This window comes from Calypte anna, chromosome 2 (assembly GCF_003957555.1).
Source record: "Calypte anna isolate BGI_N300 chromosome 2, bCalAnn1_v1.p, whole genome shotgun sequence".
In the NCBI taxonomy this organism is placed as follows: Eukaryota; Metazoa; Chordata; class Aves; order Apodiformes; family Trochilidae; genus Calypte; species Calypte anna.
The window spans coordinates 22,003,696-22,015,523 of NC_044245.1; the positions used below are offsets into that span (position 1 = coordinate 22,003,696).

The following is an 11,828-nucleotide window of genomic DNA, read 5'->3' on the forward strand; positions in this document are numbered from 1 at the left end:
TAGAAGTCAGTAACTTCAGTAAGCACTTTCTACGTGGGGTAGGTTAATGAGTAATTTTAAATACATTTATTTAATCATAAATTTTGTAAGCATCCTAATAGCTTTTTTTTCCTAATTCTTGCTTCTGCATTGAAGGAACACGTTGACAGAAGCAAGTGCAGGGTATCATAGTAACATAACATACAAGCAATGCAATTATTTAGTCCACTTTAAAGTTGAGTATTTTGAATTAGTATATAGGAATCTTGACAGTTAAAGTATTAAACACCTTTTAACAACCTTAGAAGCAAAAGGGCTCTGCTTAAATTGCAAGCTATTCTCAATATTCCTTTGATAATACTACTTTGACCTCAGAGGAGTGCTGTGCGGTTTTAAGAAACAGGCACTTGTGAATCAAGGTGCTGTCTGAAATTATAGTAGAGGCAAGGAATAGCAATTCTTGGTTTTCACATTAAATGCATCTTTAGATCTAGCATTAAAGAAGTGCATTCTCTCTTTTGTCTTTCCTTTTAAAACAGAATTTTAGGAGTTTATATGTGAAAGCTAAGGCTGCAAATCAAGGACTAAAAAGGGAATTTTTCTGTTCTGGAGGAATATATGCCTAAATCTGAGGTGCCCCTTGCCCTCAGGATCAACTCCCACATGTGTTTTGTTTTTACTTGTGTTGAGTGCACTCATAAGTACCTCTCTGAATATTACATTTTTGTAAAAAGTACACAGCACTTTTATTTGTCACCTTTCATGAAAGTACTTGATGTAAAATTGTCACTGATTATTGTCCTGAAATAATAACATGCTTTATATGTTTATATTTAGAGAGTGGAGAGTTTTCTTAGTAAAGATATCACCTACCTGGTGTCTAATAAAAAGGAGGCAAAATTTGCAACAACTCTTGGTCAGATTTCTCCCGTTCCTAGCCCAGAATCTGCACATAATGGAGGAAACAGTTCACCTCATCCTAGCAACAGAAAAGATCGACATGATGGAAGTTCATTTAAGATAGCAGATACAGTAAGTTTCTTAGTAATAATGCTATGAATAAGGTACAAGATGTGCTCTTACAGTTTTTCTCCTATTTGGTTTAAAAAAATTGGCAGCAGTTCCTTTGGTGAATAAGGTTGTTGGGTTTTTAGGTTTTTTTTTAACAAGTCAGACATACTTTTATACTAGTTCAGGCTAACTTTCGAGACTTTACTAATGCTAATTAAGCAAAGTTTCAGAACCGAATTTAAAAAAGGAGACTTTTCTGCAGATAATCAAACTGTGCTAAAATCTGTTCTAATATAGTATGCCAGACTTATAATTAAACATTGGCATTGTTAGGTTTGACAGCGGTATCAATATGGATAGGCTTGTGATGGCATCCAGTGGTTCCTGTGTCTCTTCAGCAGCACAGCCTATTAATATGACTGCTGTGATGTTGTTAATGCAGCTATCATCAGAAGCAGTCGTTGATAGTAGTTTGAGGAAATAAAATTGAACATTATGAATACTAAGATTTTTTGAGTTCTTTCTTAGAGGATTACATTAATTGCAGCAGTTAGCATCTGAATTTGTATAGGTTTATCTGAAGTTTCTTACATGGACAAGTCTTGCATCCTTTCCAAATAAAGCTGGAAGCAATTAGCTGTTTTATATACGTGGCATTTACTCAGAAGCATGATGGTGAGCCAGTCTGTGGGCTGGTCTTTGCATTGCATAGATGAGATCACCTTATATTGCAAATAACCTGGATAAGTAAAAGCATACTCTTTGTGACTAAACAGCATACAGCACAAACAGAGATGTACCTACCAGTGCTACAAAAGGTGGAGATAAGGTGGAGGCTTATGTTAATGACTGTCATCTTAATATCTTAATATATGGCACAAGTCCAGATTATGAAACCTCATCCTTTGTTGTGTACCACTGGCTGCTTATTGCCACTGTCTGTGTTGTTCAGCACTGATGGTGCTTCAGCCATGCAATCACCTGTTTTGGCTGAACAATATTACTTGTTGGGTGGTTTCTTTCTTTCCCCCAGTTGATACATCAACTTTAACCTTGTAGGGAAGATGGCAATTAACAAAAAATAGTGGTACAGTGAACAAGGGAAACTATCATACTAAAATACGTATTTGTTAGCAACAATATAAACTTTTTTTTTTCTTTAATTAGTTGTAGCTGGCTACAAATGTGTTTCTGTTTTAATACAGGTACGTATGAGTAGAGGAAAATCCTTAGTTGAAAAAGCAATCAAAGAGCAGGTAAGCCAAGTAATCAATGAATTTGTGCTTGAGAAACTTAGGCTTTGCTCTACTAGAAAACAAGCAGTAGTGAGAGTCATCTTAGTGGTCACTCAGGCAGAAGTTGAGGGAGTGCCCTAAGTAAAACTGTCAGATTGTGCTTTCTGGGTACTTGCTGTGGAACTGAAAATCTTTGTAGTCTTACAACCAGTATTATAAGTTATCAGGATTGCTAATAGAGCTAGCTTTTGAGGTGCTTGTGGAGCTAAAGTAAATGTTCACTTTCTTCAAAACTTACTATAAAATGTGACAATTGATAGATAATAGTTTTGGCTTTAAGAAGAGTGAAATAGAGTCTTTAGGTGGGGAAGTGCTGTGACAGGAAGAGGGAAAAGTCAGCTGAGGAGATGGGTAGTCCTTGCATCTGCACTTTGATTTCAGCTTTCATATTACATTTTGTAATAGATTTGTAATTATTTTCACAATTTACTGTATAGTGCTTAAAATTATTAATATAATTTGTTGTTTGCAGGACTTAATCCCCTCTGGTAGTATCCTATCCAATGCTTTGAGTTGGGGGGTGAAGATACTTCATGTTGATGGTAAGTATTTTACTTTGATGAAGCCTAACTTGAACTTGCAACACTAATTTAAGTATGCATTTCTTGAATTCAGAATATTAAAAATGGCAGATTACTTCTAACAATAAAAACCCCTTAGCTGAGTATAATTCCCCCTCTTTTTGTCAGATGTCAAGAATTACATTGAACAAAAGAAAAAGGAGCTCTACCTAATCAACAGAGCGGGCAGTTCTTTGAAAGATGTGGTAAGTGACTTTTTGCTGTTTGTGAAAATGCCATTTTTTTTCATTAACTGAGAAAACACAGATGTACTGAATACTATGTACTGTAAAGCTTACAGATTTTAGTAGTCTTGCGCATGTTCAGTTTTCCACAGACCATGTCTTCTGAATTTATTTTAAAACCATCTTTGAAAAACAGAAAATATTAGCTACGCATTTCTGAATAATTAAAAAAAAATTCCATAGTGGCATTTATCAAGTACATTGTCAACCTTTGCTCTTTCAAAGGATAACTAAGAATCAGAAGTACTGAACTGTCAAAAAAAAAATTGTAGCATGTATCTCATATGTAGATTTTGGTTAAGTTGCCTTGTATAATTTTCCCTATGACACAGTGACTCTTTCCATTTGATGGACCATTTTAAAGAATCAGAATTGAGTTTCCTGAAGAAGCTATCTCTAAGGAATCTGTCAGTAGCTCAAATCTGCATCTTTTCCTTCCTAGTCTTTTCAGAAACTATCATAAAGCATCTTTGAGCTGTTCTGCCAATAATATCCAGTTGGCGTGTGAAAATCATGATTTCTCCAGATTTTAGTGTATGATACAGTGAGACATTGAACATACTTTAGCTGCTTGTGGGCTCCATTTGCAGTTGCTATGTAATTTAAATTAAAATCATGAAGTTACACAATTATCTAGGCAGGGGTCTGTGATAAGTGATGTAAACATATGATATAATGTAGTTATGTTTTGAATGCAGTATTCACTAATTATTTGGGCCACATGAAATCCTCTGGTAAATCATCAGTTTATCAGTGTTTATGGATAGCAGAGTGGGTGTTTTGTTTTCTTTTTTTGCTTTTTGCAAGTAGTATAAAGTACAAGCTTGCATCTTTACCAGAGTCAGTTACAGCTGACAGCTGATGCTTGAATGCGGATTTTACTCTTTTAAAGACAACATACTCCTTTTAATCTTCATTGCTAAAAAGAAATCTCCCCAAAAGCAACCTGTATAAATCCTTTCAAGTGACAAGAATTGTTATCACTGGAGAATATTGATATCTCTGTTGCTATCTGCACTTTCAGTGGCATTTTACAGCTTGTAGTTAATTAACATTTATAAAGTGTTGCAAAAAGGTTATCTGTGTTGAAAAATCAACTCTTAACCATGGGAAGGTCTTGTGGGGGAGGAAAGAGAATACATTTACCTATGTTTTAGCTTGGTGGGTTTTTTCTTTGTTTTTGGTTTGGTTTGGTTTGGTTTTTTTTGGGGGGGGGGGAAGTAAATTAAAATTTCTCAAGGAAAGCACTTTTTAAAATTCATTTTTAATGTAGAAATAAATATTTATTTGTAAAACATGTCAGCATACTTCTGAAGTACTAGTGAGCTTGGTTTCCTGTAAAATTCATCATGACGGTTAGTGGAGTCATGATTCACACAAAAAGACCCTCATAAACCTAAAGTTAGTTACAGCTAAATCTTTAATAAAATGCAGAATAATATTGAGAGGTATTTTATACTTTTTCTTTTTTTCAATAGGGAAAACAAGTTACTGCTTCAAGGTCAAAAAGTAAGTATTTCAATATTGGTAAGTATTTCAATATTGCTTTTTGGTTTGCCTGACATTCTGAATGCTTAAGTGGATTACATGAGAATTTTACTAAAGTGTGCTGCTGTATTCTAATTTGCCTGTCTAAGAAATGGAAGTCAAGTGTTTATCACGTGCAAACACTTACATAATAAGTTCTAAAATAGTATCTGCTTATTAATTCAGCTAGTAGAATAACTTGCTGAATGAAGAAATGCATTTCCCTCTTAATTTCCTGTTCTCCCCTTGACCAGGTAAACTGAAAAATCCATGTGTCAAGGTGGAAGATAGAAGTCGGTAAGTGTTCTCTTCCTGCATTCAGTAATGTGCTTCTGAAGCTGAATAATTCAGAAACATGTAGTATGCCTTGAGGAAGTGCCCTTCTGATCTCAATTTCCTTTGAATTCCTGAATTCATATCTTAGGCACACTGTCCTCTTACAGTAAGATACAAAATTTTTGTCTCTGCACACTCTAGCTAGGTTTCTGTGTTTAGCCACTGTGCAAGATTGAGCAGCTAGTAGTCTAGTAAGGAATATTTGCACTAGGTAATGAGAGTGGAACCTTAATGTGTAGCTCCAGTTTGTAGACCAATGGAGTAGATTCTTTGGAGTACTTTCTGCAAAGTGCTATGTGAATGAAAAGGAAACCTGGAAGCTTTGAGTCGTGGTATCTGATCTTAGATCCAAATCCTGTAGCCCAAAAGGCCAGTAAAACTTTGTATACTAAATTTCAGTCCAGAGTATGAACTTGGTAACATTCATCTGCGAGAGACTGTGTAGATATGAGGAAATGAATATGTTATGTGTTGAAATTGTTAATTGAAATTAGGTTTAATTTTCTCTTCAATCATTAATTTTTAAAAAGAAAAAACCCCTCTTTATCTAAATCAACATCCACAGTAGCATGAAATCTGCTATTTTCAGCCTTTAGAATTTTCATACCTATCTGGTCTTTTAATTGATCAGGTATGGTTGTGTAAGAAAATAAAGTTTGCCAGTTGAGATAACAGTGAATTATTTAAAAGGTGCAGTTCTGCACATTGTGTTTTGCACATTTGTATTTTAACTAGCTTCTGCTTTATCGTGATGTTTATAAGCTCCAAATTCTTTGATTTGATTTTTTGACACTTCTCTAAGCCTGGTCTTACACTGAGTTGGTATAATAGGTATGAAGAGTGTGAGAATAGTGGGGAGAATTTGACAAACACAGTTGTAAGTGAAAGAAATTCATATATAAACTTCTGTGAATTTGACTGTTGAATGGAGCTGTGTACCAAACACTAGAAACACTTTTAAATGTTTATGTAACAAACAATTAAAAAAAATGTTTAATTGCTGATGCAAATATTAGTAGCAGTTCAGAAGCAGAATGAAATTGCCCTATCATGTAGACTTGCTCTTTTTCTTCTGCCTGGGTAGCTTAGTGGAGAAAAACAGTGATACTGAGCTCTGGCATTAGCCAGTTAGGCAAATGAATTTTTGCCTTGTTTTCAAGATTTTTAATATATTCAGAGTAAAAGTACAGTTGCTGGCTTTGGTATCTTTCAAGTTGCAATGCTGTACAGGAAAATTATCTTTCTGGAAAAAAGTTCTTGTATTTCTAATGGAGAATTGACTAAATTTTTTTCGAAAAGGAAGAAAATGGTAAAATGGAAAAGAATTGAGTGCAGTGGATATTGGGAACTGCTATAGCTACTTCTCTAGGAACGCAGATGCACCATCATTGAAATTGTTCTTGATTTAATTGGTTACCCAATCCTTGACAACAAGCAGCTGTGAAAGCCATACCCCAGTGAATGCATACACCAGGGACGAAAACTCAAGGCAGATCTGTTTTGAGAAAGTATCAAGTTTGTAGGAAGGAATGACTTATTCTAGGATATTTCTCTGTCTAGGATGCTGTGTATAAGTAAAAGAGAGACTTTTCCAAGGTTTTTGAGCTGATTTTAAGTTGTGATATAAACTCCTTTTTTCAATTCTGATGGTTCTAATGAACTTGTTTTCTGTCTTATTACAGCCGCTACCGACCATTTTATCTGCACTTCCCCAGTTTTCCAGTTCTGAATTACTGTGTTCCAAAACCATATAGTCCATTTGAGGTGGATAAGAAACATTCTTCTGTTCAGAAACAAACTCAGCCTAAGCAAAGGTTTGTTAAAAACTTGTTATTGCTGTCTGAGTAGAGAATTCTCTAAAATAATTCTGAAGTAATTGTTTTCTAAAATACTTTTTCTGCTTCTAATTATGTGTGATATTTGATACTAATAGTTATGTCTCAGCTGATGTATTTGCTCCACTGTAACTGTTGGTGTCTGTCTGTCTGTGCCCTCTTTTTCCTATCTTTAGTCCTTTTTTTGGACATACAGATGCATACATCCAAAAATGCGTCCTTCTCGTCAACCTAAGATATTTTTTTCCTTTCTGCCACTGGTTTCTTCTTTGTCCTCATCTTGGATGCCATCTAGTAAGTATTTTACAGGAGATGGATTTCTTAAGACTTTTGATACTTGTTGGTGTAATGCTAAAGTAAGCAGCTGTTCATGGGGCAAATAAATGTTAATAACAGTTGCAGTAAGTGGTATGTGATAAATTTTGGCATTTAGGCTCTATTGAGCACTCCAGATGCAGTTAGGACTTTTGCTAAGTCAATTTTATGATTTTAAACTACTTAGCAGTCTTAATTATCTGGGCTTTTTTGTGACTCAGGCTTATTTTGGATGTCTTCTGCCTAGCATATCTGGAATATTAGTGGTTCTTTCATTGACTTCTAAAATTGATTCATATGAGAGACTGAAGATATTTAGGTGAAAGGTAGCTTTACTGTATGTAGAACTTTCTATATCTAGAACTTTTCTGTATCTAGCAACTTGCTGCTTTTCTGTCCTTGGCATCTAAGACTTATTTAGGTTTGATATTTCTTTTCTTTATCAAAGAAAACCGAGTTTAGCTTCTCAAATGTTGAGACTCTGTGCAGGCCTCATCATATTGCTGGAGATTTTCAGCTGATGTTGCCATGATGAATTTTTTATTATGTTTTTAATTGCAATGAGTGTAGCAGTATGAAAGGGCAAAGCAGCAATAATTAGCAGTACCTCTTGAAATAATCAGATGATTTCAGATGTATTTAGAGTGGAGTAGAAAGGCCTGTTCTTTTTAAAGCATTAAAAAAGGTGTTATCTCCACATATGTGGATAAAGGAGGCAAGACCTGCAGACGTTATTATTCAATCATCAGATGAGAAATGCTGCAGCTTATATCCTGTTTTACTGGTTCTTTGATTTTTACAGCTCTGAAGAGACATGGTGACAAGGGTAGTGTAATAGTAACAGCACACAGTTAAATGGAACCTATCTTGTGGAACCCAGCAAATGCTGGGGCAGGTGTTACTGCTTCAGACTTGTTGGTTGAAAATGATTTTTGAAAGCAGTGTAAGCTTGCTTTCTGAGCAATACATTGCTATGCTTTGTAAGTTAGAGATTTTTCAGGGCAGGTTTTTTGATTTGAAGTCCTGATCTTACATCTATGCAGATACTTGGTCAAGTCTTTCAGAAAGATATTTGACTAGACAGGGAGTTGGCACTATTTCTCTGAAATAAAAGTTTGAAGTAGAGCTTGATGGGTTTGCTGTACTGCTAGCAGATCATCCTTAGGTGCTTTAATAGCAAATTGCTCTGTGAAGATCATGGAGCAACTGTTGAAGACACCTTGAACTTGTAATCTCCAGGAAGAACTTAGATAATTTCTTATGTTTCGCTTAAAAAAAAAAAGACAAAATAGCATTTGGTAGTGTTTATTCTGAGTCAGTGATAGTAGTACATCTGTACTAACATGAATGTTTTGTGCTTTACCTAGAGTTCCACTGGGACTGCCTGTCTTGTTGCAGTAAATTTTTTTTCTTAAATTAATGCATAATTTTTCTCTTTAAGTTTCCCAAGTGTTGACTAACAATGATAACAATAGTTCTAGGAGAACTAAATATTTTTTGTTTGCTTGGGTTTTTTTGCTTTTTTGGGGGGGTTTGTTTTGTTTTGTTTTTATTTAAAAGACCGGGAATAAAAGGCAAGTATAGAGCTCAGCTCCATACTTGAGAGTCATTAATATATCTTTTGTATTAACAGAAACAAAATAAATAGTGACAAGGACCATGAAACTCCTCTCCATCTTCCTCAGAAAGACAAAAAAAAGCGAGGATATTGTGAATGTTGTGGGAAGAAATACGAAGATCTTCAAACAGTATGTGAAATGCCAAGGATATGCTTTGATACAGTCATATATCTCAAGTGTTATATCAACAATGGTTTCTATTTGCTAGTTTTAATGTATTTTTTATCTTAAAGGATTTTCTGAATACATCTTTGAAAAAGCAGCAAGTGGGTATTTTTTCTTATATAGGTTTTAAGTCTTGATTTCTGCCTCTGTGTGGAATATCTGAAGGCATAGCTCATGTCTTGGAGACACTGGTAACAAATCAGTGATAATTTAGTTACTGCTCTACATCATACTGTTAATGTGTATATTTTCATACATAGTATTAAATTTCTTCTTTTTTTTTAATTCCAGCATCTTGAAAGTGAACAGCACCAAAAGTTTGCTCGAAGCTCCCAGTATCAAGTGATTGATGATATAATCTCTAAGTTTGTTTATGAGTTTGTCGAATACGAAGATGATGCAAAAGAAATAAAAAGGTAAATTGCATGTTCTAAATTTTAAAGACCCTGTGAGTTAAGACATACTTAGTTGTGAAATTCTTAATCTAGTACACGATAAATTAATATTTTTCAGTCTGATGTAAATTTACTGAAATTTGCAATATGGTTGTACCTAACAAATCAGTTTTAGAAACCTTAAACATAAGAGTTGAAACTCTTTATGAGTATAAAAATCATAAGAGTTGAAGATGGCATCATAGGAAAATAAAACTGACAGGAATTGCCAGAAGTTGTTCTTTGTGTCCTTGAGCTTCAGAAAAGCAACATTTGCTGTACTAAAATACTATGGACTGAAGGACAGGACAACCTGCTCTAAAAACTTTCTGACCTGCAAATAATATTTTCCTCCCTCAGTATGATTTCTTTACCAGTAAAAAAAAAAAAAAATCCTTGTCTAATCTAGATCTTTGCATCTTTGTCTTTTTCTCCTCTCTCCTGCCTGTGCTGCACAGAGAAAGCAGATTTTCCTTTTCTTGATAATTCAAAAGCTTAAATGATAGAGGGACTTGTTTTCTATCTTGGACATAGGCACCAGTGTCTTAATTACTTGGAACAGTAACTCAGTTCAGGATTGCCCTGATTTGTTTGCAAATGAGTCATGAGATAAGGAATAACTTGTCTCATTTATTTAAAAAATGTATTTAAAAATATATTCTTAGTGAAATCAAAGGGAATGCAGACTACTGATAGACTAGTAAAGGTGAGCCTTTACTCTTTTTGTGATTTAAAAATACTCTAGAGTGGTTAGGTTTGAAATACTTTGTCAAGAAAAGCATGTATAATTATGCTGATTTTTCATGTATGTATCATAGAATATTTGTAAGTATTTATAACTGCATTATATTCATTAGCTTCTTTTTTTTAATACCACTGTGAATTGATATATACTGAAATACGAGACTGCTTTCTTTGGGAATTTTTAAAACAATTTTCCAAGTGGTAGAAATAAATCAGAAAACATCAAAACCAAATGTAAGGCACTTCATTCCTGTAGAAGGTAGGGTGTTGCTACCTTAAAAGTATCTTTTGTTTGAAAGTAAAACCAAGAATTGCTTGGTCAGTTTCACTACTTTTCTAGAATCAGTTGGATATGGAGTTATGTTACCCATGTCTCTTTCAAAAGTGTTTGTTAACCATTTAAAACAATTTCATTGCAGGACAAAATGTAGTACAGGATGTTTTTCTCCTATTACTGGAACCGTAACTAGACCAGATGAGCTGAAAGAGCGACTGAAAAAGCAGCGCCTTTCATTGAAAAGTTACTCATGGAAGGATACAGCAATGCAGGCTCTCAAACTGGATCGCCAGCCTGCAGAAATACAACCAAATTGTGTGCCAGTACCTACCACTGTTTCTGGATCTGTCTGTTCAGTTTTTTATTGTCATCTGTCACAACCTTCAGAGCTAAAAAGTAAGTTAAGAAATAATGATGAAAATATTAAAACCGATTGCCTCTGTGCTGCAAACTTAAGAGAGACTGTTGTATCATCAATTTTCATACAACCACCCCCTCAGAAAGATGACAAAGCATACATGGAGAACTTGTCTCGGGTTTATGAGCCATTTTTTAATGAAGTACTGGAGCCAGAAGTAAATAAAAAGAACTCAAAGTGTTTTCGGGAAGGCATGTGTACTTTATATTCTCATACTCAAGTTACAGATTTTAGTGAAAAGGACAAAAACCTATCACAGCCCAAACGAAAATTAAATAATGCAGTAGTTCTACCAGCAAAGTGTTTGAAAAAAACAGATTCCAATCCTACGTTTGTCAAGAAACATCGTGATTTATGTGATAATCATCAACAGATGCAGCACAATGTATTTCTGGAGGCTGAAGTATCTGATACTGCTATAAACAAAGAACTTAATGAATCAGCTGCCAGCACTGCACATAGTTCACCATCTGGAAAGCTGCGCAGAAAAGTGAAGCTTTACTTGGGAAGAAATAAAAGAGAAAGTGGGAAACAGAACACGGAGTTGTGCGTAAAATACTCGCACGGACTGTCTGTTCCTGAAGAGAAGAGGAGTTCTTGTAGTTCACCAGTGCAGGCCCTGCTGGAATTATTTCAGACAAGTGAGATAAACTCAGAATTTGGAGGTTTTTCAGGTTACAGTGAGAACAAAGGTTCAACTAGCATAAAAGATATATGGGAAGGGCAGAATAAAAATTTGTGGTCATTATTTTCCTCTTCATCCTCAACCCCATTTGTTGGATTTTAATGATGTGTTATTTAATACAATGATTTTCAAATAAACTTGCAAATTCAAGATTTTATTCTTGGAAACTTAATTGCTGTGTTATATGTAAAGATGGCTTGGTTTTTCTAGTTTTTTAGTGCAAAAACTTCTGCATATGTAAATAAAAGGTGGTTTTTTAATTTTTTCTTTCTTAATACTGTTCTTACTACAGGTAGTACTAAAGGTACCCCAACAGCTATTTAAAGGCTCTGACCCCAAATTTGGGATTAAATTAATTACTAGGCAACCAATAACCATGACGT

General features: G+C 34.6%; 1 protein-coding gene across 2 annotated transcripts in view; it reads left to right on the forward strand.

The window, feature by feature from the left end:
* The window catches only part of DBF4 (DBF4 zinc finger), a 15,313-nt gene extending 3,695 nt beyond the window's left edge, over nucleotides 1-11,618 (forward strand). For both annotated transcript variants that reach the window (XM_030446182.1, XM_030446183.1), the window contains 10 exons: nucleotides 817-1,011; nucleotides 2,196-2,246; nucleotides 2,758-2,827; nucleotides 2,975-3,051; nucleotides 4,569-4,599; nucleotides 4,872-4,914; nucleotides 6,636-6,767; nucleotides 8,737-8,851; nucleotides 9,179-9,303; nucleotides 10,485-11,618. In XM_030446182.1, the coding sequence (XP_030302042.1) occupies nucleotides 817-1,011; nucleotides 2,196-2,246; nucleotides 2,758-2,827; nucleotides 2,975-3,051; nucleotides 4,569-4,599; nucleotides 4,872-4,914; nucleotides 6,636-6,767; nucleotides 8,737-8,851; nucleotides 9,179-9,303; nucleotides 10,485-11,547 (1,902 nt within the window). In that variant the 3' untranslated portion in view covers nucleotides 11,548-11,618. The remainder of the gene's footprint in view (nucleotides 1-816; nucleotides 1,012-2,195; nucleotides 2,247-2,757; nucleotides 2,828-2,974; nucleotides 3,052-4,568; nucleotides 4,600-4,871; nucleotides 4,915-6,635; nucleotides 6,768-8,736; nucleotides 8,852-9,178; nucleotides 9,304-10,484) is intronic.
* Nucleotides 11,619-11,828: the final 210 nt, after the last annotated feature.